This window comes from Ammospiza caudacuta, chromosome 25 (assembly GCF_027887145.1).
Source record: "Ammospiza caudacuta isolate bAmmCau1 chromosome 25, bAmmCau1.pri, whole genome shotgun sequence".
Taxonomy (NCBI): domain Eukaryota; kingdom Metazoa; phylum Chordata; class Aves; order Passeriformes; family Passerellidae; genus Ammospiza; species Ammospiza caudacuta.
The window spans coordinates 6,402,399-6,428,391 of NC_080617.1; the positions used below are offsets into that span (position 1 = coordinate 6,402,399).

Consider the following 25,993-nt stretch of genomic DNA (forward strand, 5'->3'; position numbering starts at 1 on the left):
TCCCATTGCAGCACCAGGGGGAAATGTCCCATCAGGGTGTTGGGGTGGGAAAAAATCCCATCATGGTATTGGGGAAAAATCCCATTGCAGCACCAGGGGGAAATGTCCCATCAGGTTGTTGGGGTGAGGAAAATCCCATCATGGTATTGGGGAAAAATCCCATTGCAGCACCAGGGGAAATGGCCCATCAGGGTGTTGGGGTGGGAAAAAATCCCATAATGGTATTGGGGTGGGAAATGTCCCATCAGGGTGTTGGGGTGGGAAATATCCTATAATGGTATTGGGGGAAAATCCCATTGCAGCACCAGGGGAAATGTCCCATCAGGGTGTTGGGGTGGGAAATATCCTATAATGGTATTGGGGGAAAATCCCATTGCAGCACCAGGGGAAATGTCCCATCAGGGTGTTGGGGTGGGAAAAAATCCCATCATGGTATTGGGGAAAAATCCCATTGCAGCACCAGGGGAAATGTCCCATAATGGTATTGGGGTGGGAAAAAATCCCATCATGGTATTGGGGAAAAATCCCATTGCAGCACCAGGGGAAATGTCCCATCAGGGTGTTGGGGTGGGGAAAATCCCATAATAGTATTGGGGAAAAATCCCATTGCAGCACCAGGGAAAATGTCCCATAATCATAATGGTATTGGGGTGGGGAAAATCCCATGGCAGCACCAGGGGAAATGTCCCATAATGATATCAGGGTGGGAAAAATCCCATAATGGTGTTGGGATGGGAAAAATCCCATAATGGTGTTGGGGTGGGAAATGTCCCATCAGGGTGTTGGGGTGGGGAAAATCCCATCATGGTATTGGGGAAAAATCCCATTGCAGCACCAGGGGAAATGTCCTATAATGACATCAGGATGGGAAAAATCCCATAATGATATTGGGATGGGAAAAATTCCATAATGGTATTGGGGTGGGAAAACTCCCATGGCAGCACCAGGGGAAATGTCCTATAATGGTATTGGGGTGGGAAATGTGCCACAATGGTGTTGGGGAGGGAAATGTCCCATGGCAGCAGCAGGGGAAATGTCCCAAAATTTGATTAGGGTGGGAAATGTCCCAGAATGGTATTGGGATGGTAAAAAACCCATAAGGGTGTTGGAGTGGGAAAAATCCCATTGCAGAACCAGGGGAAATATCCCATAATGGTACTGGGGTGAGAAATGTCCTATAATGGTATTGGGGTGGGGAAATGTCCCATAATGGAGCTGGGGTGGGAAAAATCCCATAATGGTATTGGGGAAAAATCCCATGGCAGCACCAGGGGAAATATTCTGTAATGGTATTGGGGTGGGAAAAATCCCGGAATGGTGTCGGGGTGGGAAATGTCCCATAATGGTATTAGGGACATTAGGGTGGGAAATATCCCATTGCAGCACCAGGGGAAATGTCCTAAAATAATATTGGGGCGGGGAAAATCCCGTAATGATATTGGGGTGGGGAAAATCCCATGGCAGCACCAGGGGAAAAGGTCCCACAGTGGTGCTGGAGGGATAAAAATCCTGCAGTGGGAAAAGTGGGATTTTTACATCCTCTGGCATTGCCCACTGTGCTCTCATGTGTTGCGGTGCGTTTTTACACTTTATAATATTTTGAAATAGTTTTTGTTTGTGTCCCCATAAAATATGGGGAGCAGATCCCACTGTCCCTTATTGCTTTTCACAATTCTTTAATCTCATGAGGTGGGATGGCCTCCCATGTCGTGGGACCACCGGCTTGCTGCCTGAACAGCACAGGCACGGCAAAAGGATTTAGACTTTCTTCTTTGCAAATCTGGTGTCCGACTTCATGCCAGTCTCTTAGTTGAAAATTATCAAAAGATTTTTGTGAGTTTTCTAATTTGGGATTAATGCTGGCCAATTTTCAGGGTCTAGTGTCTCTTTTTGGGTCGAGAAATCTGTCCCAAACACTAGGGGGACTCTGGAGCTATTTGGGAACAGTTCTTTTTTGAAATTCTTTTGTGTTGGGATCAAAGGGTTGGCATTTGCAGGGGTGAAATAATTCTCAGTCTGTCCTGTATTTATTAAAGCAGCTGTCATATTCCACCCTCCCCGTGAAAAACACCAATCTCCTGTTTTTAAAATTTTAAAAATTTAATAGTAATAAAATGGTTATAAAAATAGTACTACAATTAGATTAATAATAATTTGGACAATTTGAAGGCCAATATGAGACAACAAATACAAAGAGTTATAGACAGTCCAGGTATCTTTTTCTGGGCAGCATGAGCCCGAAAAAGGACACAGTTAACAAAGGATTAACCCTTAAAAACAATAACCTGTTGCATATTCATACACCTCAAACACGATGCATAAATTCCATTCAAACACAGGATTCTGTCTGTGTTGTCCTCTCCCATAAATCCTACTCCTCCAGCTCCTGTGGTGTCCCCGTGCCTTCCAAAGGGGTTTGGCAGGTTTGGGTTCTGGTTTTAGGGGTGGTGGTGATCAGTGAGAGCCCAGGGTGGCTTGAGGGGTTGGGTGAGGAAGGCCCTGGCTCTTCCTCCTGTGCCAGGAACTGGGAGAGCTGGGGAGCACTGGGAGAACTGGGAGGCACTGGGAGAACTGGCGGCACTGGGAGGAGGACAGAGGGAGGACTCTGGGGCACTGGGAGGACACTGGGAGGACACTGGGAACACTGGGAGGGCACTGGGAGGGCCCTTGGAGGGCACTGAGAAGACACTGGGAGCACTGGGAGGGCACTGGGAGCACTGGGAGGAGGACAGAGGGAGGACTCTGGAGCACTGGGAGGGCCCTGGGAGGGCACTGAGAGGACCCTGGGAGGGCACTGGGAGCACTGAGAGGACACTGGGAGCACTGGGAGGGCACTGGGAGGGCACTGGGAGGGCACTGGGAGGGCACTGGGAGAGCACTGGGAGGGCACTGGGAGGGCACTGGGAGCACTGGGGGAGCACTGGGAGAGCCCTGGGCGCACTGGGAACACTGGGAGCACTGGGAGCGCCTTGCGCACCGTGGCCGCCAGAGGGCGCCGGGGCGCGGCGCGCAGCGAGTTCTCCCCTCCGCCAGAGGGCGCTGCAGCGCAGGGCCGGGGCGCTCCTGCCGCTCCTCTCTCTGACCCCGCCCAGCCGTAGAGCGCGCCGCGGTGCCGCGCCTCGGCCGCGCTTGACGGCGGGGGCGCCGCGAAAGGCCCGTGAAGGACGGCGGCGGGCCCGTGAGGGGGGGGGGCGGCGCGACAGCGGCCGTGTCGCGACAGCAGCGCAGCCATGCCGTTCTGGGGCCTGCAGAAGCAGCTGGGCATCGATGTGGACAGCTTCCTGCTGCGGCAGAGCATGCCGCAGCCGCACGGCCAGGCCGCGGTCTGCCACGCCTTCGAGCGCGAGTGGGTGGAGTGCGGGCACGGCCTGGGCCAGACCCGCGCCCGGCGCGAGTGTCAGCTCGAGTACGAGGATTTCATGGAGTGCATGAAGCGCACCAAGCTGGTGGGTGAGCGGGGGGACCCCGCGGGGACACGGGGGGCCTGGGGGTCCCGATAAAGGGGGCAACAGGTGCGGGCTGTGGGGACTCGAGGTGTTGGGAAGGGTGCAGAGGGTCCTGGCAATGCTCTGGGGAAGGTTTGGGGGTTCCAACCCAGGGTGGGAGCGCTGCCCACCTTGAGGGGGGGGCCTGGCCCTGCAACAGCCCCTTCCCCCGGGCTGTGGGGGCTGCCCCGCTCCTGGAAGAGTTCCAGCCCAGTTTGGAGCTCCTGCCCATTGGATGGGATTTTAGTTCCCTCCCAGCCAAACCATTCCATGTTTTGGCTCCGTGTGGAGCCGACCTTTGTCCCCGTCCCCAGCGCTCCTCCAGCACCATCCACACCCAGGACAAAATCCTGGTCAGAAAACGCGGCTGGAAACCCAAATCTCATCAGTCCTGAAAGCCGCAAAATCTTTGAGAAGAGCCTCAAACCGGAGTGAGGAGCCCCAGAGCGGGGTTAGCGGGGGCTGCACATCTGGGGGGCTGCCCTGGGGACCCCCTGAGACCCCCCCTGTGTCCCTGGCAGACTCAGCGGCTCCGGACCATCCTGGAGCAGCGGGACAGGATGATCAAGCAGGGGAAGTACACACCCCCCGAGCACCACATGGGCAAGGAAGAGCCCAGGCCCTGATTGCCTCTGGAATCCCTCCTGGAAGAAAAAAAGAAAAATTCCTCTTGGAAGAAAAATTCCTCTTGGAAGAAAAAACCCCCAGAGCACGGGGCAGGGGCCCTGCTGTGGCTGGAGGGGAGCAGCCTCAGGCTGGGCATTGCTGGGGCAGTAAATATCCCTTTGGAATGTCTCCTTGCCTCTGTCTCCTCTTTTTCTGGGGGGGGGAAACACCTCGTTTACACATGGATTCAGAGCAGAAATGGATGTATTTGGGATCCCTCTGGGGTTTTCATTGTGTGGGAGGCAGATTTCCTCACTGGGGGCCGTGAAATCCCAGATTCCAGCAGGATCCATGGAGGCCCTGGCACAGCCCAAGGAGAGTTTTTCCTTCCATTCCCTCAGTTTTGGAGCAGCCCTGAAGCAGGAGAGTCCCTGGAAGTGGAGAGTGGCCAGCTCTTTGCTTTTATCCACATATTTAACACTGGTGCATCATTGCTGGGAGATCCCTGATCCCAAATTCCCCTGATGGGATGGCAAAGGCTGAGCCCAGGGTGACATCTGGGGGCAGAGAAGTGAGGCAAGGGACATTCCAGGAGGGACATTCCAGACCCCTGCTTCATGGTGGGCGCACGGATCTCTGACTCCTGGCATTGCTGAGCCCTTGGATCACAGCTGGGTGCTGTTTCAGGGGGCTCTGAGCCACCCCAGGATGTCCAGAGCAGGGAACAGCCTCTGTTATTTCCCCCTGGAACAAGGTGCACTGCAAAAATCCCTTCCCTGGATGTCACAGGAGCCATCCCAGCAGGGTTTGAGCTTTCCCTGGCGTTTCTGCTGCTCCTGTCCCTCAGCTCCCCCCAAACCAGCCCTGCCCAAGGTTTGTCCCTTCCCCCAGGCCCAGATGGATTCCCTGCTCCAGCCCAGATGGATTCCTGTGCTCTGCCTGAGTCACAGTCACCATTCTCCCTGGCAGGGCAGGCTCTGGAGAGCTCCAGATTCCCACTCTGGGCTCAAATCCTCACATCCCTGTCCCAGGCCTGGCTCTTCTTGGTTTGGCACTGCTGATCACACTCTGCCATTTGTGTTCCCTCTCATTTACAGAACTCTGGAAATAATGTCCTTTTGAAATTTTTTTTTTTATGAGTTTTTATATTTTTCTCCTGTGAATGACCCAAGACCCCATCCTGGTTGGATCCTGGCTAATTCCTGGCTGTCCTTGCAGTTACTGATGGAGAATGATAATCCTCAGGGATTCTGATTGCTGCTTTAAATGTGAAAATTCTGCTGGTGGCGAGTTTGAGAGGAAAACCAACATTAGGACATCAGTGCTCCATGGATCTCAGCTGTAAAAATGAGCAAGGAGGAGCTTTGAGGAGGGAAACCCGGGGAAAATATGGAAAAGGGAATGGCTTCAAGTGGAAATATGGAAAAAATATGGGAACCACGTGAGGAAAAGGGAATGGCTTCAGGTGGAGATAAGGAAAAAATATGGGAACCACGTGAGGAAAAGGGAATGGCTTCAGGTGGAAAAGGACTGGGGAGGCTCCAGAGCTGCCAGAACAAATAAGGGATGGATAAAGAGGGAAAATGGTGCTGGGGATGGAAATTGAGCAGTGCCATGGAGCCATTTGGAGTTATTTATCCTCATGGATTGTCCATTGGAGTTATTTATCTTCATGAATTGTCCCAGGGGGATTTGGGGAAGGGGAATGAGGGAGGGGATGGGACTGTGGCTGGGGGATTTGGGGACCCACATGGATCACCCAAAAGCTCTGAGCTATTCCAGGGGCTGATTTCTCTCCAAACCACCCTGCAACTCCCCGGGGCAATCCCTGGGTTTCAGCCATGCATGGAAATTTGGGAAGCAAAGCCAGCCAGGAGATCAAACCTTCATGAGCCTCCACACTTGCAATCGCTCATTATGGATGATGATTAATTATTATTATCAATTATCTTTCCCACTGGTGGAGGAGTGCAGAGTAGACTTTGAGGTGGAGAATTTGCCAGTGGCATCACAACTTCCTCCCAAGCTGGATGTGAGGGCTGGTGGCACCCAGAGCAGCACAGGCCAATGCTCCCAGGAATTTTGGGGAAAAAAACTCCTGTTTTGATTAGAAGTGTTGCTTTTCCAGGGAGAGGAAGGAGAAAAACCAGGCTCAGCAAAAAGCCTGGCAGTGTGGAGAGTGACTCATCCCATGCAGATGTCAGAGGAAATATTGGGATGGATCTGAACACTCCTGGCTCCCCAGGGGCTCTTTAGATCCCTTCAAAATCAAATTGCTCTGGTGATCACAGCCAGGAGGATCCATTTGCCTGAGTTAAAAGCTCTGTCAGGAATTTCACCCATAAGGGGAATAATCAAAGACCTGATGAAAACAATCAAATTTATGGAGAGATTAAAAGAAAAACACCTCCCTGCTCTGCTGGGAGGAGACTGAGGCGAGGCTCTGGCTGAGCAGCAGGGATCGAAAATGGATCCGACGCTCCTGACAGAATTCCCCTGGGCAAAGGGATTTGGAGCATCCTCAGCTCCACGCTGTGGTTCACCACCAAGCCTGAACAGGATCCACATCCAGTCTGTAGTAGTTCCAGATTTATATTTTGCTCTTTGCCTTTTTTGTCGCTGTTTTGGCAGAGGGTGATGCCACGTCCCAGCTGGGTGGGAGGCACCGGGGCTGGGATGGGGTGGGTGATCTCTCCATGGGGAGCTGCTTCTGCCTTGGCTGGGCCCCAGCCCCTCATTCCCATTTTCCTACAACTTTTTACCCCCAGGATTTGGAATTGGGGATGGGTCCCCTCCTCCTGCATCTCCCACAGCCCTGGATGTGCTGTGCATCATCTGCAGCTCCTCTCTGCCTCGAGAGGGGGAACAAACAACTCTCAGGAGATGAATAATTTATCAAAAGTCAAGGGAAAAGGCAGATTTCAGCCCTGGGCTTGGGCAGAAGGTTTTAATGAGGGAGAGGGGAGCGTTCTTGGGGCAGAGCTGGGTTCTGGCTGATTTGCACCAGGAGACGTCTTCCTGCATCCCTGTGGATGTGCACTCGGGGTCCCAGGGGTCCCCTCAATCCTGCTGAGCAGCACAGGAGCAGGGAAATGCAATGATTTAGGGAGAACCTGCCTCCCCCTTCCTCCTGAAATAACGATTCCCTGTCTCCACGCTGGCAAAACAAGGCAGGATCCTAACCCAGATTCGCAGCAGCACAAATAATCATCCGGCAGCTCCCGGCGCTGCGAGGGATCTCGGGAAGCGCACCCTGGGTGTGAGATCCACACGGGCTGGAACCGGCGCCGCCGTCTCCCATCCACCCGCCTCCTCTGGGGTTCAGCACGGCTGCAATCGGCTGCGTTTGCTCCCGGAGCACCGGTGACACACGGGGTGACAAAGGCAGGTGTCACCCCACAGCCAGCCCCGGCCCTCCGCACTGAACCCTGCGTGCTGTGCCCAGGGCGGGCGGTGCCCGGTCGCCAAGGCGGGCACCGAGGGTGACCCAGGGTGTCACGGCATCCCCCCAGCGTGTGCCCGGGGCCGGGCCGGCCGTGGCCGCGCTCTCAGCGCTGCAGACACGCGGCAGAGCCGCCCAACCCGTCCGGGAGCTTTGGGAACGGCGCTGCGGCAGCGTCTGCATCTCCAGGCACTTCCCTCCTCCCAGCGCCTCTGGGGCTGCCGGCTCTGCTGGCATTGAGCTTCCCCTGCTCCTCTCTCACGGCTTTTGGGGTCCCCCATAACGATGGGAACCACAGCCCCCCTTGAGTGTGTTTATCCATCAGTGTCCAGTACCACTGACCACACTGCACAGAAAGCAGCGTCAGGGTGGCACCAGGGTGATGGCCCTGTCACTGTCAACATCATTGGGGTGGTGGGACTGGTGCCAGCGCACAAGCACACCCATTTCCAATACATCCTTTACTCTGCCCCGAGTTCCCCAGCACCAGTCTGGCCTGGCTGCAGCCCATGAGGTTTCCCAGGTCCCAGAACTCATTCCCAGGTCCCAGAACTCATTCCCAGATCCCAGAACTCATTCCCAGCTGGATTTTGTGTCTTTAAGGCCTTGCCCCTGCCTCTGTGGGGTCACCCCGCTGGTGTATCCACACCCGGGCGGGTTTTGGCCAAGTGTTTCCTCCCCATCGCTGCGTCCCAGCGGGCAGGGCCGCAGGGCAACACGTGCTCCTCTCCAGCCACGTCCCCAGCCGCGTCCAGGTGTCACCACACCCCACGCCTTGTGTCCTGCACCTCGTCCCACCCCGTCGCTGCAAGCGCTCAGCAAAACACACACCGGGCAAGCGGCAGTGTTGGGATGAGATCTGAAAACCGGCGGGGGAGAGATGCCCACGGGGCGCTCGGGTGCGCCGAGACCCCGGGGGGACTGGGGCGCCGGGCTTGGCCGGGCCGGCTGCGGCGCCGCGGGAGCAGCCGCGCTGGCCCGGGGCCGTGGCACGGAGCTGCCTCCGCCGCCGCCGCTGCCGCTCGTTGGATGCCGCCGTCGGTGCGGGGCGGCTGGATGTGCCGTCAGCCGGAGCGGTTTAGCCTGCTTCACTCCTGCCGGGCTGCTGGGGCTGTCCTGCAGCTCCGCCACCCCTTCGGGCTGATCCTGGTGTCCCTGCCCGCGCCGCGCCTGGCGCTGGGACACGTCCGGCTGCGCCTGGGATGCGCGGCTGGCCCGCAGGTGAGGCCCTGGGCAGCTCACGGCTCTGCCAGCGCGGCCCTCCGGACCTTCCCGAGCCTGTCCCGCACCCTGCTGGTGTCCCCTGCACCTTGCTGGTGTCCCCGCACCCTGCTCTGTCCCCTCACCCTGCTGGTGTCCCCGCACCCTGCTGGTGTCCCCGCACCCTGCTCTGTCCCCTCACCCTGCTCTGTCCCCTCACCCTGCTCGTGTCCCCGCACCCTGCTGGTGTCCCCGCACCCTGCTCGTGTCCCTGCACCCTGCTGGTGTCCCCTGCACCCTGCTCGTGTCCCCGCACCCTGCTCGTGTCCCCGCACCCTGCTCGTGTCCCCCGCGCCGCGCTGCGCCTGCTGGCCCCGATCCCCGATCGATGGCTGCTCTAATTACCCTGGGCCTGGGGGGATGCGGAGGATGAGGATGGATCGGGGATGCTGGGAGGATGCCGGGGGGGCTCTGCGGGGTGCGGGGAGCTGATGGGTGGTTTGGGGGCACCCCCTGTGCAATGGAGCGCAGGGTGGGGAGGCAGCAGGCGTTGGGGGGCCCTGAGGAGCACGGGCAGGTTGGAGGGCGCAGCCCCGAGGGGGTTGCCCGGGGGTGCCCGGGCTGGCGGTGCCGGTTGTGCCGGCGCAGGGGCGGGAGGCGGCCGGGACCCCCCCGCCTCTCCCCGCCGCCCGGTGGGCAGGGCCGGGCCGGGCCGGGGGAGGCGCCGCGGCGGCGGGAGCGCACGGCGGGGCCGGGAGCGGCCGGACCGGGAGCGCACGGCGGGGCCGGGCCGGCACCGGAGCGCCGCGTCCTGCCCGGGGCCGAGTCGGTACCGGAGCGCCGGAGGGGGGTGAGCGGGGCCGGGGGGGCTGAGCACCGGGGAGGGAGCGGGGAAGGGCGGCCGATGGAGCGGGGATGGAAGCGCAGGGTCAGAGCGGGAGATGAGCGGGGGATGAAGCGGGAAGGGCAGGACACGGGGATGCAGCGGGGATGGAGCGCGGAAAGGCGGCGGGTGGCGATGGGGAAGCACCGGGAAAACCGGGCGGCAGCGGCCGCGGGGCTGGGCTGGAGCTGCGGGCACCGGAGAATGCCCGGGAGGAGGGGTAGGACCAGGTGGGAGCGGGAGCCGGGGGGGCCACACCGGCCCCGTGTGCCCCCGCAGAGCCGTGCCCGCTCCCCGCTGCCTCCTGCACCTGCCGCCCCCCGGCCGTGCCGCCCCCCGGCTCCAGCCCCCGCAGCCCCCGGCCCTGCCGCTCCCCGGGCACCGCACCCCGCCCGGCCCCGCGGCCCCCCCAGCCCCGCACCCGAGGGTCCCCCAAAACCGGGGCGCGGGCCGAGCCCCTCGGGGCTGCCGGGGGAGCCGCGGTTTGGGGCCGCGATTCATTTTTTCGCAGCTTTTCAATGGGGGGTGAATGACTCATGGAATCCTTTCTCCGTTTCTTTCAATGTTTTTTTGGGTCTCTTTGTTCCTGTTTTGCTGATTAAATGATGGGAATAAGGAAAGGCTCGGCGTGATGGAGGCGGCTCCTGCGCCGCGGCACATCGGTTGTAGGAGTCTCAGGCATTTTTCCTGGCCGTGCTAGAGGACACAATGAGATTTATTTTAAATATGTCTCATGCAAGGTGCTTGTTTGCCCAGCGTGTGTACGCGGCACAGCTCACTCCCGGCGTGCTCCAGAAAGCCCTACCATCTTCCTCTGCCATGATTAATAAGATTTTTAAATCCATGCCCGTTCTCAGAGGGGAAAAACCCGCAGGTACAAAGGGCAGAGCCGAGCTGATTCTCCTTCTTGCGCTGAGCACAAAGAAATGGAGCCCAAAAGGTTGGACTTGGCTTTGTGGCAGTGAGCTCAGGGATGCCAGTGTGAGCTTTGCTGGTAGAGGAGCAGCCTTGCCAGCATCCCCATTCCTGAGAACCCCAGCAAAGGGGGAAACTGAGGCAGCATCAGGAGGGCTGAGACACCCATGGTGGACAACCCCTTCTCCACCACCCCCAGCACCGGTGGCCCGGTGTCACACGCTGTTTGCTCCTTCTGCAGGGTGCTTCTGCCCGCGGGGACGCCGTGCCCGCCCTGCTGGCCCTGCCCTGGGCCATGTCGTCCTCCGACGAGGAGACCCTCAGCGAGCGCTCCTGCCGGAGCGAGCGATCGTGCCGGAGCGAGCGCTCCTACCGCAGCGAGCGCTCGGGCAGCCTCTCCCCCTGCCCCCCCGGGGACACCCTGCCCTGGAATTTACCCCTCCATGAGCAGAGGAAGAGGAAGAGTCAGGATTCCGTGCTGGACCCGGCCGAGAGGGCTGTCGTCAGGGTCGCAGGTAAGGCAGCGCCTTGTTGGCTCCCCCCGGGGGTTCCTGCGGTGACTGAGATGATTTTGGGGTCACCTCTGTGCCCTGCTGCTCCTCGGGGAGCCTGGGGGTGGATGGGGAGAGGAGGGGAGGGATGGATGTGGCGCTGGTGGCCGAGGAGCAGGGTGGTGGTTTGTGTCTGCCATGGCTTTGTCCTCTCCAGGCTGGCCCCGGGCGATTCATCCCATCAGCGCTGGGGTTAAGGGATCACTGGGCACCTCCAAGTGCGGGTTGGGTGACATTAAAATGCTTCATTAGGGGCTGAATGGCTCCTTGGTGGAACAATGCCCTCGGCTGAACTCCGGGGAGGAATTTGCCCAGGGAGGTTTGGGATTCCCGCCCGGCTGATGGAGCCGGGGCTGCTCCTTTGTGGTGCTCCATCTCTGCGGTCATTGGGACACGCTGGTGTCCCCGTGTGGAGGGGACAGTGGCCCGTGTGTCCCTGTGCCGGCTAAACCGGTCACAGCTCCGGGGAAGGAGCGGGGCTGGGAGGCAGAGACAAAGGCAGGGCTGGAGCCGCCTCGGCCGAGGGCTCCTGGGGGCGGTGGGACCCCGCTCCATGGGGGAATCTGCTCGGGGCGGTGGCTCCAGGCACCAGAGCTGCGGTTTGATTCGTCACCGGGGCCAAACGGCCATCGAGGGCTTTGATCTGTGTGTGCCGGCTCTGTCCACATCTCCAGGCGCCTTTGATCTGCCCCTGCCGGAGCAAACGGGGATTTGGGAATCAGGGCCGTGCTCAGGGACCCTGCTGAGCCCTGGCCAGGCTGCTCCTGGCTGTTGCTCCAAGAGAAACCCGGGGTTGGGTTTGAATCTCTCTGGTGGGAGTGGGCACAAGGGTGCCAAAGCCCTGAGGTGCCCGCTCTGCCCAGCCCATCCTGTGGGGACACAGACTGGGAGCACTGGGAGCAGGGACACACCTGGCACAGGGACAGGTGCCACCAGCTCAGGGGTGGCTGTGGGGTGCTGCTCCCTCCCTGTGTCTCTCCCTGCCTGCCCCATGGCACGGAGAGCGTGGGGATCTGGCTGTGCCTCCATGCCAGCCCGGGAATCCTGGGGCTGGAAGAACCAGTTGATTCAAATGATGGCTCTTGAGAATGCACTGTCTGGGGCTGGGACAGGCAAATGTGCAGGGTGTGGCTGGGCCTGCCCCAAATCCCAAATCCCAAATCCCTGGGGCTGGGAGATGGAGGGGTACCAGGATCCTGCTGTGTTCATTGCTTCTCATGGACCTGCTCTGCCCCAAAATCCCCATCCTCCCACAGCCCAGGGATGGATTCTGCCCAGGCCCAGCCGTTCCCCAGCTCAATTTCTGCCCGGGATGCCGAGTGTTTGTCATCACCCAGCTGGATCCAGCTTGTGATGAAAGGCAGGGGGATGTCACAAAATTCGGTCTCATGCAGATTGCCCATTAAAAATAACTCGGGAGGTGCAGCGAGACAGTGCTGAGCTGGGGAAAAAAAAGAAGAGTTCGGAGACAGTTTTGTGTCACCAAGTTTGAAAATGAGCTGAAATATTGATTCAGATCCTTGCATTATTCAGTGGGAATGTCTGCGGGGCGCTGGCTGCCCCAGTGACTCTTCTGATCCTACTGGGATCAGGTTGGGACCAGGGATGGTGCCCTGGCACATTCAGGGGAGGCCAATGGGGTCTTGGCTTTTTTGGGATCTCCAGGAAGCGGAGCAAGGCCTGGGGATGGAGCCTGGGCATCGTTTGGGGCTGGGGTGGCATTCTTGTGCCACCATGGAGCTTGCAGAGATGCCACAGAAGGAGTGACGCCTTTGTGGGTTTGGGGGACACAGAGATCTTGGGTTTGGGGTGACACAGAGATCTGGGGGGCTCTTCCTCCTTGCTATATGTGGGGTGCAGCAGTCTCTGCATCCCCTCTGGCCATGAGAGCCAAGGAAAGGAGGGCACAGCCCAGGGAGGGCTGGCCCAGGTCTCCAGGCAGCTCTGGAGCCGTTCCCTGCTTTTTTGGCACCTCCTGGGAAGGCAGCGGTGGGAGGCGAGGGGGAGCAGGACGTGGAGGGTCCGAGGGTGACCCTTGGCCCTGCCTTGCTCTGTCTCCCTCCAGGCACTTGGCAGAGGCTGAGAGAGGGCGGAGGCGGCTGCTTTTGGGGGAAAAAAGGGCTCTTTTATCCCAAATCTGCTGCTGCCAGGGCCGTGCTGGGGCGCTGCTGGGCCAGGAGGGGCCGGGACGCTCCGGGATGCCAGGGCTGAGCGGGCAGGGCTGATGGACGAGGCGTCGCTGGGGCTTTCCAAGGGCTCTTTGAAAAGGTTCCTGCGAGTCCTTTGTCACCCGGGCGCGTCACCCGCGCCGCTGGCAGAGCCGGCGCTGGCTGCGGGAGGGAGCCGGGCTCCATCCCCGGGGACACGGCAACAAACCCCCTTGTTCTCGCTGCCTTGGGAGCTGGGCGCCGGTTCCGAGCAGCGCTGCCGCTGCCCGAGGAGGAATCGCTGAGTGCCAGCTGGCCGGCACAGATTTCCCTGTGCCTGGGAACGCGTTTTTGGGTCAGAGGGATGTGGCACCTCTGCAGGGCTCCGTGCCGGGGGCGGCTCCGCCGGCAGAGCTGCGGCCCTGGGGCCGTTCCCGGGGGGATTCTCGGGCCCTTCCCGGGGGATTCTCTGGCCGTTCCCGGGGGATTCTCCGGCCGTTCCCGGGGCATTCTCAGGCCCTTCCCGGGGGGATGCTCCGGCCGTTCCCGGGGCATTCTCGGGCCGTTCCCGGGGGGATTCTCCGGCCGTTCCCGAGGGATTCTCGGGCCGTTCCCGGGGGATTCTCTGGCCGTTCCCGGGGGATTCTCCGGCCGTTCCCGGGGCATTCTCAGGCCCTTCCCGGGGGGATGCTCCGGCCGTTCCCGGGGCATTCTCGGGCCGTTCCCGGGGGGATTCTCCGGCCGTTCCCGGCGGGATGCTCCGCCGAGGATCCGTGCCTGGCACCGCCGGGCACAAAGGCCCTGCCACGAGGTCGCTGCCATCGAAACCCTCCTTCCTCCCCACGGAGGCAGCCAGGCACCGGTGCTCTGTGCCACGTTAATTACTTTTCCTAATTAAGGCGCCAAGCTGAAAGGGAGGTGCCTCCAAAATCAGGATAAGGGGGGTGATTTGTGTAACCCCACCCCAGGCCGGGGGCTGCGGGAGGAGGAGGAGGAAGATGGAGGTGCTGCCCCTGGTTCCTCTTCATTCCCTGGAGGGATTTGGGGCGCGGTCCCCCCACCCTGAGGGGGCTCGGGGGTCCCTGCGTGACGGTGGGGACGCACAGGGTGTCTGTCTGAGCGGGATGGGGCTTTTCTCGTTGCCATGGTTACCCAGCCGGGCCCTCCAGTTGCCATGGGAACGGCGCATCGGGGTGAAAAAGCAACCTCTCGAGATGGCCAAAAAAGGGCCGGGATTTGCCCCAGTGAGGGGGGCTGGGCCTGGTGGGGGTCATGGCGAGGGGGTGTCCTGTGGGTTCAGTGGGGCTGGGGGGGGACTGGGGTGTCCCCTGGCCTGGGGACAGCCGCCCTCGTGCCCTCCTGTTTCCACTGGAGGTTTTGCTCCATCAGCTCAGCTGGGATTTGAGGGGCTGAGTGGGGTTTCTGTGGGTATGGGAGTGCCAGGCAGGTTTGGGCCTGAGCCCCCATTTCCCAGTGGGGTTTGGCTCTGTCCCACTGCTCCCCTTGGTGGGGCCTTTCCATCCCCTCCAAAGTCCCCCAGCTGATTCTCAGGGCCCCCTTTTTCCTGCCCATCCCTCGCCAGGTGATGCTGAGGGGTCCCCAGGCAGTGCAAGTTGTCACCCCTGGTGTCAGCCCCGCTGCCATCCCTCTGTGTCACCCTCTGGTGCCACTGTCTGTGCCAGCCACCCTCCTGTGTTGTCCCCAGTGTCACTCCCTGGTGTCGTTCCTGGTATCACGGCCATTGTCACCCCCAGTGTCACCCCCACTATAATCCCCAGTGTCACTCTGATGTCACCTTCATGTCACCCCAGTATAATCCCCGGTGTCACCCCGATGTCACCCCAGTATAATCCCCAGTGTCACCCCCATGTTACCCCTATTATAATCCCCGGTGTCACCCCGATGTCACCCCCGGTGTCACCCTCGTTGTCCCCTCCCGGTCCTACCCCGAGTGGCCGCCAGGGGTCGCGGCGGGCCCGGGGCGGGCTCCAGGGGGCGGGGTCTATTCGGGGGTGTGGCTTCAATAGGGGTGGAGCAAATAGAATCAGATGGGCGGAGACTTTAGACGGGCGTGGTTATAATAATTTATGTCTCGGGGGCGTGCCCAGGGGCGCGTCCCCACCCGTGGCAGTGTCCCCAACCATGGCACTGTCCCCATTCACCCATCCCGGTTACCGGGCCGGTGTGGGGGGGTCCTGGGAGCCACGAGCGGGACCCACGAGGGCGTGTCCCTGTTGGTGGGCACCACCCAAGGGCGTGTCCCCCAGGTGGGCGAGTCGCGGGGTGGGGGGGTCCCGGGGCGTGTCCCGTGCCAGCGGGGGGGTCCCGGTGGCGAGGGGCGAATCCCCGGGGCTGGTCCCAGTAGCGAGGGGCGGCTCCCGGGGCGGGTCCCGGTGGCGCTGGGCGTGTCCAGGGGAGTGTCCCGGTGCCCATGGGCGGGTCCCGGTGGCGCTGGGCGTGTCCAGAGGCGTGTCCCGGTGCCCAGGGGCGGGTCCCGGTGGCGCTGGGCGTGTCCAGGGGAGTGTCCCGGTGCCCAGGGGCGGGTCCCGGTGGCTCTGGGCGTGTCCAGAGGCGTGTCCCGGTGCCCAGGGGCGGGTCCCGGTGGCGCTGGGCGTGTCCAGGGGCGTGTCCCGGTGCCCAGGGGCGGGTCCCGGTGCCGGGCGCGGCGCGGCGGAAGCGGCCCCGGCACAGACGGGCCCTGGCCGCGCCGCCGGCAGCTGCGCCCAGCGCGGGCACAAAGGCCGCCATGGCCGGCTACGTGCCGGGGCTGCTCCCGGCCAACCGCAGCCAGGAGAAGGAGTTCGTGCAGGCCTACGAGGACGTGCTGGAGCGATACAAAGGTACCGAGCCCGCCGGGCCGCGCCGCCGGGCCTGGAGCGCGCCGGGGCCGCCCCGCGGGGCTCAACCGGCGCCGTCCCGGAGCCTTCCCGGAACCTTCCCGGTGTTTTCCCTGTGTTTTCTTGTTGTTTCCCCGGTGTTTTCTCGGTTTTCCTGGCCGGATGCTCAGGGGCAGCATCCTCGGGTCGCGCTTGGGGTGTCCCCAGCTTGGGGACAGCGTCTGAGCGCCCCAGGTGTCGCCAGCGTGGGGTGTCTCGGTTCCCGTGGGTTCTGTGCCGGAGCTCCATCCCCGCGTGGGATGTCCCTCGTTCCCCCGTGGGTTCTTTGCGGGAGCTCCATCCCCGCGTGGGTCTCCCGGGTGCCGCCGCTCCTGCGTGGGCTGCCCGCGGGCTCAGCATCCCTGCGTGGGGTGCCTGAAGGATGAGCGACGCTGCCGTCGCCAGCGTGGGGCGTCCGTGGGCTCTGCGTGATCCCCCCACCTCCCTTGGGTGCATTTCGCTGAGTTTTGGGGTCCCCGTGTCCCTTCCAGCATCCCAGCCGGGCGCCCCGAGCAGCACGGCATCCTTCATCCCTGATGCCACCAGCAATGTGGGGACCCCTCGGTGTCCCTCACCCGCGGTGCCACCAGGGATTTGGGGACCCCTCGGTGTCCCCAGGGTCCCTCCCGGAGGGGGATGCGGGCCCAGGTGCTGCCGGTGCCGGTACCGGCAGTGATTGTGCAGTTTTGGTGGCAGCGCCTCGTCCCCGACAGCTGTGTGTGCGTTCCCATTCTTCTGCTTGTTATTATTATTTTCTTTTCCCTCCTCCTCCTCCTCCCCGCTGCAGCGCTCGGCTTGTCCTGGAGCCCAGATTCCAGCCCCACAGGGCTCCCAGTGCTCCGGTTTATGAGTTTAGCAGCCAAGCCTCTTTAAAATGCTGAGAGGAGCCAGTGCCTGTTTCCTTTTCCTCTTTTTTTTTTCCTGCGGAAAAAGGGGAATCATGGATTCCCTGGCTCCCTGATTCGGGGGGTGCCACTCCAGCACCCCAGAGGTGGGAGAGAGGCGCAGCCTCCGCAGGGAGCAGGGGGTGGAACCTCCTCGGGTGCCTTGGAAAGGCACTGGAAATGTGACTTGGGCTCGTCCAAGAACTTGACAAACTTTTTTTTATTAATCAAAAGATGCTTTGATGTAGTTGGGTTCAGCGTGGAGACGGCGGCGTGGAAGGAGCTGCTGTTTGCGTCGGGTTTGCTTTGTTCCAGGAAAAAAATGGAAATTCCAGGGCCTGTAATGCACTTGGTTCAGCTGGAGCACCCTTGGCACCTGGGCTCCCCTTGCCCGCTCCCTGCTCTGGCTGTTGGGTCCTTCTGGGAAGGAGTTTTTCTAGGGAATTGCTGATTTTTGCACTGGGATATGGTAGAAACCTGCATAACTTGGAAATGCCCTGCTGGGTGTTGTCAGAGCTTGTTTGTGGTGTAGGGGAAATGAGTTTGTTTATACTCCATAAAAGCTTTTCTTTGCTTTTGACCCATTTCCCAGCTCCCCACCCCTCCTGGGGCATCCCATCAGCACTGCAAGGGCCGAGTGGGAACCTCAGTTTGGGTTTGAATTGGTGGATATGTTGTCTCTTCCCTGTTATTCCCCACTGCAGCTCCTGTTTGGTTTTTCCTGTCCAGAACAAGTTTTCCACTGGCTCATCCCCTCCCCCTCTTAATCCTGCAAAAAAAAGGAGTTTTCACTGAAATGTGACTGCTGAGCGAGGAGACCTGTGGTGTTGTTGTGGTGCCACATCCAGGACCTGGCACTGGCGGCAAGGAGGGCAAGGAGGACACTTGGCACTGCCAGAGCCAGGATTGCAAATGCATTTCTCTCAGCCAGCACCACTAAACACCCTAAAAAACCCCAATTTGAGCAGCGAGGCCTCTGCTGTCGAGCGAGCTGGGACAGGTCTGGAGGGAAGCAGAGCAGCAGCACGTGAAGGATCCCAGAGCAGGCTGTGAGTCCTGAATTTCCCTGGTGAGCAGGAGTGAAGCAGCTGGCAGATCTGGCAGATCCCCGTGATTCCTTTCTTTCTAAGAACACCCACCCTCGGCAGCGGGGCGCGGGAGCTGCCGCAGCGCTGCAGCACCGGGGCTCTGCTCCCATCCCCTGGGGGAGGACATTGCCATCAGCACTGCAGGGACACCCACCCGCTGTGCCCTGCCTCTGAGGGGGTGGCTGCAAGCAGAGGATGGGGCTAAAAGTGGCCATTTTGGGGGTGGTGGTTGGTGATGTCTCAGCGTTTCGTTGCTGTCGCGTCTCCAGCGTCCCGTCTGGAGAAACCCCCGCACCTGCAGTTTGGAGGTCCCCAGTGCCACCACCTTCACCTGTGTGGCACAGCTGGAAGCCGGCAGGCCTGTTCCCTGTGGGGATCCAGCCTCTCTTGCCTCATCCCTGGATCAGAGAGCCGTGGCACATGCTGGGACCTGCTGTGGATCCCGGCGGGAATGATGGAATCGGCGCAGGGGTGACGCTGATGGTGGATCTTTGGACACCTCTCTGTCACCCTGAGCAAAGCCCAGCAGCTGAGGGCTCCTCTCCATTCCCCTGGCAGCCTCCTGTCGTATTTTGGGGGTGTTTTCCTCACTTGGAAAATCAGATGTGGAAATCACAGCCCCGTGCTGAGCAGCCCCCGGCAGCTCAAGGGTGCCGGCGGCTCTGCCAAGCTCAGAGCACAGGTCATGCTTCCCCTGCTGTAAACATTAACTAATCAATCCTGCTGAAATCCTTTCTTTCTCGTAATTCACTGGGGGTGTTTTTGGGATTGGGGGTAGAAAGCCTGGAGCTGTGGCACCTCCAAAGCTTTTCCCTGCTCCTGGTGCTGTCTCTGTCCTGCTCTGTGGTGCCCAGCACGTGGCCTGGCTTGTTTGGACTGGGACAGCACAGGGTGGCTTGTCACCTTGCTTGAGTGCACTGCCTTCAGTTAGGGAGGGAACAACCTCCCAAGGGCTGGAGGAGACCCTGGGGTGGTGGGAGAGGTGGGGAATCCTTGTATAAATCAACCAGGATTGATTCCAGGTGGGACTGGAGCCTTGCTGCTGGTGGGTGGCATTCCTGGCCTTCATGTCTGAAGAACCTCCTTTTTTCCCCACTTGTGGCTGGTGTTGTGCCACAACAAATGCACCTGGAGGTGTCTGAGGCCTTGTTCCTTGAGCCAAGCAGCTCTCCCAGCATGCAGGCACCTCCTGATGCAGGAAATTGCTGGGAGATCCATCCCACCACGACAAACCTCACTCCTGGCTGGTGCTGAGTGGGCTGCACGAGGCCTCTGTGGCCTCTGAGATCACTGCTGGGGCTGCTGGCGTGGTGGTGACTCCTCACTGGGGGAGAGGAAGCCCTTCTTCCTCTTCATCCCTGGGGAGCAGGGCTGGCCAAGTTCCACTTTTGGACTGGAGAGTCCCCAGCTGGAGCAGCGTGGGGGGAAGCTGGGCTGGGGTTTTCCATCACTGGGTGAATAACCCTGATTTTGGGAGGGTTTATTGGGAGTCATTTGACTCTCTGGCATGAGGAGAGGCAAAAAGGGGGGTCAGGAAGGTGGGGCAGCCGTGGGTGTGTGAGGTGGAGCCCCAGCACTGGGGAGCTGTGCTTGGTTTGTTTTGGCCAGCAGGGAAACGGGGCTGGTGGTGTTGCAGGTGACAGGATCCACCCCTGCTGCAGGTGACAGGCTCCACCTGGCCTGGCTGGCTCTCTGCATGGATCCACCCCCATGCCAAGGCCCAGAGGTGCCCCCCAGGCTGGCATTGCCAGGCCGTGTGTGCTGCCAGCATCCCCGGGATCAGTGAATCCGCGGCTGGCGCTGTCCTGGTGCCCTGCTGGTGACCCAGAACGGTGGCTGAGCCCTGCTCTCGCAGCTCCTGCAGCTCTTGGCTGCTTCTCCTCCTTCCCACGTGTGGGAGAAGATCCCAGGGCGGGCAGGGGGTGGCTGAGCCTCGCTGGCCTCACCCGGGATGGCACCAGGATGTGCTGCAAGGCTTTGATCTGCTCTCAGCGGCTTTGGAAGGGGCTGGGGCTGCTCCCTGCCTGCTCTGCTCAGCTCTGCATTCCCGTGGAGCCTTTTCCTTCCTGGCTCATGCTCCGGGGCGAGACTGGAGTCTTTGACCTCCGTCTGCTGGGTCTGAGCCAACCTCCTTTGCAGGCCTGTGTCAGCTAAGTTTAGACTGCTCTGGACATACCGTGGCTGATGCCAGTGGCAAGGAACCTCCCGGAGGGAAGTAAAACAAGAGGTTTTATTTAAATTTCAAGTGTCTTAACACCATTGTTTGAATACCCGGTTGATAAGTGCCTTTTTCGTGGGTCTGAAATGGATAAATCCAGGCTGAGGGTGCTGCAGGTTGCAGTTCCTCCTGTCTTTCTGCTGTGCTGGAGCTCGGGGTGGGCAAAAAGGAGCTGGTCCGTGCTGGGATCACTGCATCCAGCTCCATCCCAGAGGGAAGTAAAACAGGAGGTTTTATTTAAATTTCTTATTTATATCTTTCTTTATTTCTTATTTATACTTTTCTTTTTCTTTATTTAAATGTCTTAACGCCATTGTTTGAATACCTGGTTGATAAGTGCCTTTTTTAGGGGTCTTATATGGATAAATCCAGGCTGTGGGAGCAGCAGGGTGCTGCAGGTTCCAGTTCCTCCTGTCTTTCTGCTGTGCTGGAGCTCGGGGTGGGCAAAAAGGAGCTGGTCCGTGCTGGATTTTTTGGATGCAGCTCCATCCTGCTGCCCAGAGGGGCTGTGAGCCCTGCCTGGAGCATGTGCCTGGTTCCTGCACGGGGCAGTGTTTCTCTGCCGGCTGCAGCAGGAGGATGCTCAGAGCAGCTGGGAAGCAGCACAGAGAAGCCCTGGAAGGGACCCCACAATAATCCAGCCCTTCCTAGCATGGCTGTGGCCGGATCTTAGCAACGCCAGGTGAGTGTTGCAGGCAGGTGAGGCAATCGCTGCCCTGGGGAGAGGCACACCTGGGGACACAGCCCTGATAGCTGGGGCTGGTCAGCCCTGCCGTGCCCCCCGGCAGTGGGTGAGCCCTCGCAGGGCTATGGGCAGGAGCAGCAAACCCTGATTGCTCACACACCTTTCCCATCCCATCCCATCCCATCCCATCCCATCCCGTGGGGTGGGAACCAGCAGAGCCGGTGCTGGGAGGTGCAGGCAGGGAGCTGATCTGCCCAGCACACCCCTGATCCTGCTGGATGCTGTCCTGGAGAGCTGCCTTTCCTTCCAGACACACTTTTTTTTTTCCTCCCAGGAAATTCCAGATTTAATCTCTCAGCACTGTCCTGACTGGGAGGTTTGGGGGGGTTTTAAACGCCCTCCAGCTTGGAGAGGGAAACTGCCAAGGAAATTCCCTGCTGGTGTTAATGAGCTGGGAAGTTTCGCTTCCAAGCTCTTGTCCTGGGGTTTTGTGTGTGTGGATGGATCTCACCTGAGGGGTTTTGTGTGTCTGGATGGATCTCACCTGGCTGGGAGAGGGATCCTCCATCCTCAGCTTCCCACAGGGATGTGTGATGGGAGGCTGATTGATCAGATTTGGTGTGTGAAATTAGTGCTGGGATGTGATCTGTGTGTCCTGCTCCTGGGGCAGATAAGCCCAGGGATGCTGTCCTGGAGATGCTCTTTGTCCCAGGAGATTCCAGATTTAATCTCTCAGCTCTGTCCTGGCTGCGGGGTCTGGGGGGGTTCAAACAGCTTCCAGCTTGGAGAAGGAAACTGCCAAGGAAATTCCATGAATGGAGGATGCTGGTCTTAATGAGCTGGGAAGTTTCACTTCCAAGCTCTTGTCGTGGGGTTTTGTGTATCTGGATGGATCTCACCCGTGGGGTTTTGTGTGTCTGGATGGATCTCACCCAGCTGGGGGGCTGGGATGGGGAATCCTCCAGCCACAGGGATGTGTGATGGGGCGGGAGGCTGAGTGATCAGATTTGGTGTTTGTTTGGCCCTGGACAGGATAAAATGAGTGCTGGGATGAGATCTGTGTGTCCTGCTCCTGGGGCAGATAAGCCCAGGGATTCCTGGAACAGGGGGAAGTGGGAAGGGGGGTGTTGGGTGAGATGGTTTGGGAGATTCGGGGTGAGGAGCAGGATGCTGGTCCCAGCAGGACGGGCTGCAGCCCCTGTGGCTCTCAGAGCCCAGCCTGGTTCTGTGGCTGCCAGCAGAGGTGGGACAGGTCTGTCTGCAGGGCCTGTGCTGGTCCCTGCAGTGTCCCTTTGTCACCCAGTGTTTATCAGCGCTCTGAGCCAGCGAGCTCCGGGCACTGGGAGGCCACAATTGTGTTTATTTTGTTGTTTTCCTGTGCGTGACAAGGCTGCATTTCCATTTTTCATTTCCTGTCGAGCCCTGTTTCCCTCTGCTGAGTCCCAGCGTGCCCTGCCTGCCCTCCCCTGCTCAGATGAACATTTTTCTTTAATGATGCTGGGGAAGCTTTTCCAGCCTCCCACAGGTGATGAGTGCTGTGTTTTGCACATCTGCAGCATCTGCGTGGGCTGTGTTCTCTCCCAGCTTCTGTTTTGCCCACCTTGAGCTCTGCTGGGAGCCTTTTCCCCCTCCTCAAACCCTGCTGGGACCCCTGCCCAGGTTGGGGGTGTAATGCTGGCATGGCTGGGATTGCAAACATCTCCTCCAAATCTCTTGCTTTGCCCTTGCACCTCAATCCTGCACAGCCATGAAGCTGTGCCTTGCTCCCAGTGGGATTTTTGTGTCCTATCAGGCCTCACCAAACTCATCTTGCTTTTTATTAATCCTTATTCAGGTCCATTGTGGCCCTACAGAAATGCTTTGGCCAGCAGCTTATTTTTCCCTGCAGGAAACTGTATACAAGGCTGGGAGATTCCAGCTGACCTTGGGGCACTTTTGCTCCTGGTAAATCCTGTGGGAGCGACTCCTTTCCGTGCGGGGTGGGGTCTGGAGGGCTTCCCACCCTGGTGGTCCCCGCTAATGAGTGTTAATTAGTGCCCTCCCTGTGCTTCAGGCGTGTTCAGTGATGCTGGGGACAGCTGCTGTGGCCCTGTGACCTCACTGGGGGCTCGCCAGGGCTGTCCCTAAATAAATCCACCCCAGACATGTCCAGGATCCATTCCCTGGCTCTGGCAGCACCCTTGGCATGGCTGGAACAGCCTCATCCCCTTTCCTGGGGTGTCCCAGCATCCCCCCAGCTCTGGGGGGGGACATCCAGGGGTGGCACAGAGTGCAGGTTTCAGTGCAGGCGCCTCCAGACTCTGCTGCCTGTGGGATATTGGGTATATTCCATCCTGCTGCCTGTGGGATATTGGGGATATTTCATCCCCAGGGATATTTGGGATATTCCATCCTGGCTGGCTGTTTAGGATGTCCCATCATCCCCCCAGCTCTGGGGTGACAGTGCTGGGGACATCCAGGGGTGGCACAGAGTGCAGGTTTTAGTGCAGGTGTCTCCAGATGCTGCTGCCCGTGGGATATTGGGGATATTCCATCCTGCTGCCTGTGGGATATTGGGGATATTCCATCCTGCTGCCCGTGGGATATTGGGGATATTCCATCCTGCTGCCCGTGGGATATTTGGGATATTCCATCCCCGGGGATATTTGGGATATTCCATCCTGGCTGGCTGGCTGGCTGTTTTCTGGGATGTCCCAGCGTCCCCCCAGCTCTGGGGTGGCAGTGCTGAGGACATCCAGGGGTGGCACAGGGGGTTTCAGTGCAGGCGCCTCCAGACGCTGCTGCCTGTGGGATATTGGGGATATTCCATCCCTGGGGGATATTTGGGGTATTCCATCCTGCTGCCTGTGGGATATTGGGTGTATTCCATCCTGCTGCCCGTGGGATATTTGGGATATTCCATGCCCGGGGGATATTTGGGATATTCCATCCCGGCCCTGGCTGTTTTTCGGGATGCCTCTCGTTCCTGCAGTTGCTGTGCTGGGAGATCTGGGATTTCTGGATGTTTCGGGAGCTGGGGGGGCTCCCATGACTCTCCCCCCCTCTGGAGCCAGCTGGAGGATCCTCCCTCCTCATCCTCCCTCCTGCAGGAATTCCTGGCGTTCCTGGCTTCCCATTAACCCCTTCGGGGCTGGAGGAGGGGAGTGTCCTTCTCCCCATCAGGGCAAGGTTTGGGGGAGCTCAGTGGGTTTTGGGGTGAGTTCCCCCCATCTCCCTCCTGCTGTTGGCATTTTGGAGCAGCTGCCTGCCATCCTGGAGGAGTTTGCTCTCTCCCCTTTGCCAGGAAGGGAAAGATGGAGGTAAATAAAGTGGGATCTCACTTTCCCCATGATGGGCTCAGCTCTCCATGCCTGTTTGGGGCTGTTGGAGAGGAAGAACCTGATGTCCCCTCCTGTCCCTTCCCACCCTTCCTTCTCACAGCCCCTTTGTCAGCAAGGATCAGGATTTTTTTTTTTCCCTTTTTTTTTTTTTCTTTTCTTCCTTTAGAGGAAAATTCCATTGTGCTATTTTTAGTGGTGACAACTTGGCTTCTCCCAACAACTTTTATTCTGCTGCTGACAGGCACAGGAGGAGATGGCTGGGAATGGTCCTGAGATGCCAGGGATGCAGAGGGCACCAGGCACCTCCAGCTCCTAAATCCAGGCTCTTCATGAGGCCTGGATGAGCTCCTGGATCAGCTCCTTGCTGGGATGAATGGATGTCACCTCCATCCCCAGGGTGTTGGGGTAACCAGAGTGTGGAGGAGGCCTCTCACCAGTGCCCCCCTTCCCATCTGGGAGCTCCCAGAGGGATTTTTGGCTCCCTGGTTCCCAGCTGTCAGTGGCACAAGCAGCAACTGGCCTGCTGGGTTTGCTCTGCTCCCCATGCAAAGTGATATCCCCGGCGTGTGTCTGTCCCTGGAGAAGTCGCTGTCTGTCCTGGAGCTGTGGAGGAGGTGGATACAGGGTTGCTTCCACGAGTGTTTTGGTTTTATTTATATTTTTATGGATAATTTACTGTGGGTTGCTTGGGGGATGCATCTCAACACAGTGAAGGAGCCAGGGATTTATGTTCCTGTGGATGAGGGGAATCTTCTCACTACCCTGAGTTTCAGGGAGCTTCCCCCCTGTTTTTGGGGGGAGATTTGGCTCCTGCAGCACATCCTTGCTCCGTTTCTCTCCCCTTCCTCTGGCAAAGCTGAAATGCTGTGTGGCAGCCCAGGCAGGATGATCCTGCACCGTGTGGTGGGTCTTGCTCAATCTGCTGGGATCTGTCCAGAGAGGGAATGGGGAGAGCAGGATCTACCTCCATGACAGCACGTTTCAACACTACTGAGGATGATTATATTACTATAATTATCGTTGTCATTATTGTCTCTATTATTTGATTTAACAGAAGTCCTGGTCTGTGCCTGGTGGACACCAGTCCTGCTGAAGGGCAGCAATGAGCAGGTCCAGGCACTTGGATCCATCCCCCTTGGATGGCTCTGCTGCCAAAAATTCCTTTAAAACCAGTAAATCTCCATTTCAGCTTGGTAAGCCCCTTGCAGCCAGGGTGAGGTGAGCATGTGGCAGTGTCGGGGGGCAGAGACAGGAGGGATCTGCTCCCCATCTGCTCCTGCCTCTCACCTGGGAAATGTTGGCATTTTCCCAACATTTTATGCCACTTTTCTGATGGTTAGGTGGCTTTTCCCACCAGGATGGGAACCCATCTCCCCCTGCCTTAAATCCCATTGTTTTTTTTTTTTTTTTATTTTTCCTTCCCCTCCCAATTCCCTCGAGCACTCTCCCTGCTGGAAATATCCCCAGGACACACAATCTCGGCGACGGGTGGGAAGGGGATGCCGGGGGGGGGCCCTGCTGGTGCGGGGCAGTTGTTTGGCTCATTTGCACAAAAGGGGGGTGGCCTCAGCCCTGGGAGGCTTTCATCAAATAAGGAAACATTGCCAGTGGTCAAAGGGCAGAGGAGTCCAGCAGGAATGCTGGGCTGGGGACAGTGCCTGGAGCTGCTGCGTGCCCCCATGCCACCCAGCTG

The 25,993-nt window shown here is 59.3% G+C and overlaps 2 protein-coding genes across 2 annotated transcripts in view; both read left to right on the forward strand.

Annotated features, from left to right (window-relative positions):
- Positions 1 to 3,132: 3,132 nt before the first annotated feature.
- NDUFS5 (NADH:ubiquinone oxidoreductase subunit S5) lies at positions 3,133 to 4,280 on the forward strand. The gene is made up of 2 exons (XM_058819858.1): positions 3,133 to 3,446; positions 4,007 to 4,280. The coding sequence occupies exons 1-2, from the start codon at positions 3,231 to 3,233 to the stop codon at positions 4,109 to 4,111; spliced, it is 321 nt and encodes a 106-aa protein (XP_058675841.1). The 5' UTR covers positions 3,133 to 3,230; the 3' UTR covers positions 4,112 to 4,280.
- A 6,546-nt stretch (positions 4,281 to 10,826) lies between these two features.
- The window catches only part of MACF1 (microtubule actin crosslinking factor 1), a 146,076-nt gene continuing 130,909 nt past the window's right edge, over positions 10,827 to 25,993 (forward strand). The window contains exon 1 of the mRNA XM_058819643.1: positions 10,827 to 11,046. Within this exon, the coding sequence (XP_058675626.1) occupies positions 10,827 to 11,046 (220 nt within the window). The remainder of the gene's footprint in view (positions 11,047 to 25,993) is intronic.

Bases quoted from the DNA above. Each gene is read 5' to 3' on its own strand.
- NDUFS5 (XM_058819858.1), top strand. From the start codon at position 3,231: ATGCCGTTCTGGGGCCTGCAGAAGCAGCTGGGCATCGATGTGGACAGC. The intron at 3,447-4,006 runs GTGGGTGAGCGG...TGTCCCTGGCAG, and splicing joins GCATGAAGCGCACCAAGCTG to ACTCAGCGGCTCCGGACCAT.